This window comes from Phytophthora infestans, genomic scaffold, assembly GCF_000142945.1.
Source record: "Phytophthora infestans T30-4 supercont1.67 genomic scaffold, whole genome shotgun sequence".
In the NCBI taxonomy this organism is placed as follows: domain Eukaryota; phylum Oomycota; class Peronosporomycetes; order Peronosporales; family Peronosporaceae; genus Phytophthora; species Phytophthora infestans.
In genome coordinates, this window is record NW_003303692.1 from 1 (window position 1) to 3,097 (window position 3,097).

The following is a 3,097-nucleotide window of genomic DNA, read 5'->3' on the forward strand; positions in this document are numbered from 1 at the left end:
CAGTTCACCAGATACATGTATCTGGTGAACTGGCCAAATCCTTGATTTTTTTCACGCAGTTTTGTTTGATGGTATGTCGGCCGCAGCTAGGCCTTCACGAGCTATTGTGGCGAATGACCCTGATAAAATGACTGAAATTCGTTTCTACAGAATCGAATAACCTCGGCGACTAGCCACGTGACTTGGGTTCGGTAAGGTGCGAAGAAAAAAACCTCGACCTCCCCATATCAGGAATGGCAGGGATTAGTGCTGTCCCCCGCCAAAGACGATCACATTCTTCGCTCTTTTTGGGCCCCTGGACCGCTAAATAGATCCCTAGCCTGGCTTCTACTTCGAATGACAGCTGTGGCGGTGATCGTGTCTTTAGTCCTTGGGGTCTTCGACGCTGCAACACTTGCTGTAGCTTGTTGCTCGTCAGTCGCATGTCCGCCGTTTACTCTGCAGCCGTTTATGTGTCCTCGCTACCTCGCTCTGCTAAAAATAGGTTAACGAACGAGTCATGTTAATATAGTACAAAGTCCAGTGCTTCTATTATTAATAGAAGGAGACGGAGACGAAGGGTACCAAAAATAACCATCATCATCTTGTCTTACAGCTGGAAAAAATAAAATCACGCTTCATTCAGAATACAGTCGTGCACCTCGTTTTCGGCCCCGGTATGGCTTAATAGCCTGCACAATCTAATGATTGGGCCACATGCATTGCGCAAATGAGTTGCCCATCTCCTTTGGACCAAATAACCTCAAGGAGGGATGAAACGCCGCACTTCCGCCACGATGTATCAGCTCAATCACTTCACCATACAACAGCTCTTTATAAATTTTGTCGCAAAAGGCCATGGCACGTCGCCCGTCCGCCTATTCTACGTTGAATCTAAGCAAACATTGTGCAGGAAGGCAGCCACAGAGCCATCATGGACACTGTCTCTGTTTTACAAAGGCGAGACGTATACCCCCGTCAATATTTATACAGCGATTAAGTGGTGCTCAGAAGGTTGGCAAGACGTATCGACAATGACCATACGAAACTGTTGGAATCACACTGGTACTATATCGAAGATGGAATTGAGATTTGTACTTAATTAAGGTAATACAAAGTAGTACATTTGGATTCCATCTGCTCCTCTATAAATATTCGCAGCTCGTAGACTCTATATGGTCCACCCCGCCGAATACGAGGTGCACAACTGTACATGTATTTGAAAGGCCTGCAATGCCACGACACGAATTCAACGTCGTCAAACCCTTCCGTAGTCATATAACGCGGGAAACAAAATAATATTCGTATTCTTGTAGTACAGTACCGATACTACCGGTACTGCACTGCATGTATGTGTAGTACAGTTCAGTACTTTGAAGTGTACAGTAAGCTATAGAGTTTCAAGACGAATAGAACGTGCTTGCATTCAAATTGGTTTCTCTGCAGTCGAGATCAAGACAAAAACACACTCGTTGTATTCTACTAGTATGTATGTATCACGGATAGTGATATAGGTGGAATGTTAGCAGCGACTAAAGGTAAGCAACAATCTAGCTTGCAGGGTAGGTCGTAGGTTTCTAGTTGTAGCGAGTGACTCGGCGGCTGTTTAGAGGCTGAACCGGGCGAGCGTTGTTGCCGTTGTCCGTGATGTGGTACTCAACCAGGTCCTGGTGAAGACGGCCGAAGTCGACCGACGAGATCTTGATCGGGTTCTGTACGACCCACCAGTCGGCATTTTCACCGCAGCCAGGCGTCGTAAGACTGCCAGGGTAGTTGTAGATGCCTCCTGTTCGGCACGCCTGGCGAACCATCGTTGAGTACGATTTCCTGTGTTTATGCAACATCAAAATTGTTAGTAAGAATCCAGAAAAGTAGTATTCTAGAATGTTGGAACTTACAGTTGCACCACAACTGCGGCAGAGCGTTCGTCAGTCGAGTTGACGTGCTCAAGAGCGTCAAGCACAGGGCCCAGCCACGGGTCCGACTTGGGGCCGACCTCAAGGAAGATACCCACCACCAGAAGAGCCTTGCCATCGGCAGACGCGTGCACGAAGTGAATCTCACCGTCCAGAGGCTTGCCGTTCAGAGTGTGCTCCGAGGGAGCGTGCAGGTGGAATTGGGCCAAGTTGTACGAGGCATCGTTAAGCGAGACAGCACAGTTGCCTATTTTAGCAGAACCAAACGCGTTAGAATCTACAACATATCACATGATCAGGTCCGTCACAATGTCGTTACCTCCAACAACGTCGACCTCCAGAGGCTCGGCGGGCGCAGTCAGGTTGTACGTGGGACAGCGTCCGGTGAAGCTGAGCGGGTTCGCCCTGCCCTTGCCAGACTTGGCTGACGTGACGATGTCAATGGGCGACTGACGCTTGCCACCGCAGGCAGACCAGCTATCGGCCCACTTGTCGGTGTTCACCATACTGGCGTCGTTGGCACAGTAGCCCCACACGGGACCAGTGGAAACGTCAGCGGAGACCGTGAGAGCGCAGGCAGCGGCAGCAGCGGCGACGGTGGCGATGAACTTCATTTTGTCGGAACGCAAAAGGATCGGAGAAGGCAAGTTGTTGCGTTGAGAGTGAATTGAGGAATGAGGAACTTGGAAACGTTGAATTGCGGTGAGGAACGCCCGCAAACCAACGAGGAACCGTGTTAGGATTGGTAGGACTCAACGTGCCCACAGAAAATCCGTGATGGCATGGCGGAATACGGTGCATGTATGTGGAGACGAACACGCAGTGGTATAATAAGGACGTTCCCGAAAGTATGATAGGCTGCCGCAGCAACAGTCGAGTCAGTCGGGTTTTCCAGTATCATTTGCTATAGGCACTTTGTAAGCACTTGCATTATTTTAATCGATTCGAGAGAAACTCTGAAAATACGTATAGTCGCAGTTTGTTTAGGATTCAACAACTCGACGATTTTGAAAACAAATGCTTTGCTGGACGTTGTATTAGTAGACAAAATACCAAAAACACCGTTCGAAACGGTGTGCAGCACCCTCAAACGCATAATAGCACCTTCCGGGGAGGGGCGACGCAGCTATGGCGCCAACTAAGGCGAGCGGGTGCGAGGTCGCGTAGCCGCAGCAAACCCGCGCGGGGAGCCCTTGTTGGAT

At 49.4% G+C, this 3,097-nt stretch overlaps 1 protein-coding gene across 1 annotated transcript; it reads right to left on the reverse strand.

Moving 5' to 3' along the window:
• Positions 1–1,556: 1,556 nt before the first annotated feature.
• PITG_18284 (carbonic anhydrase, putative) lies at positions 1,557–2,558 on the reverse strand (the record flags this gene model as incomplete). Its single annotated transcript, XM_002997696.1, has 3 exons — positions 1,557–1,806; positions 1,878–2,142; positions 2,215–2,558. The coding sequence occupies 3 exons, from the start codon at positions 2,507–2,509 to the stop codon at positions 1,557–1,559; spliced, it is 810 nt and encodes a 269-aa protein (XP_002997742.1).
• Positions 2,559–3,097: the final 539 nt, after the last annotated feature.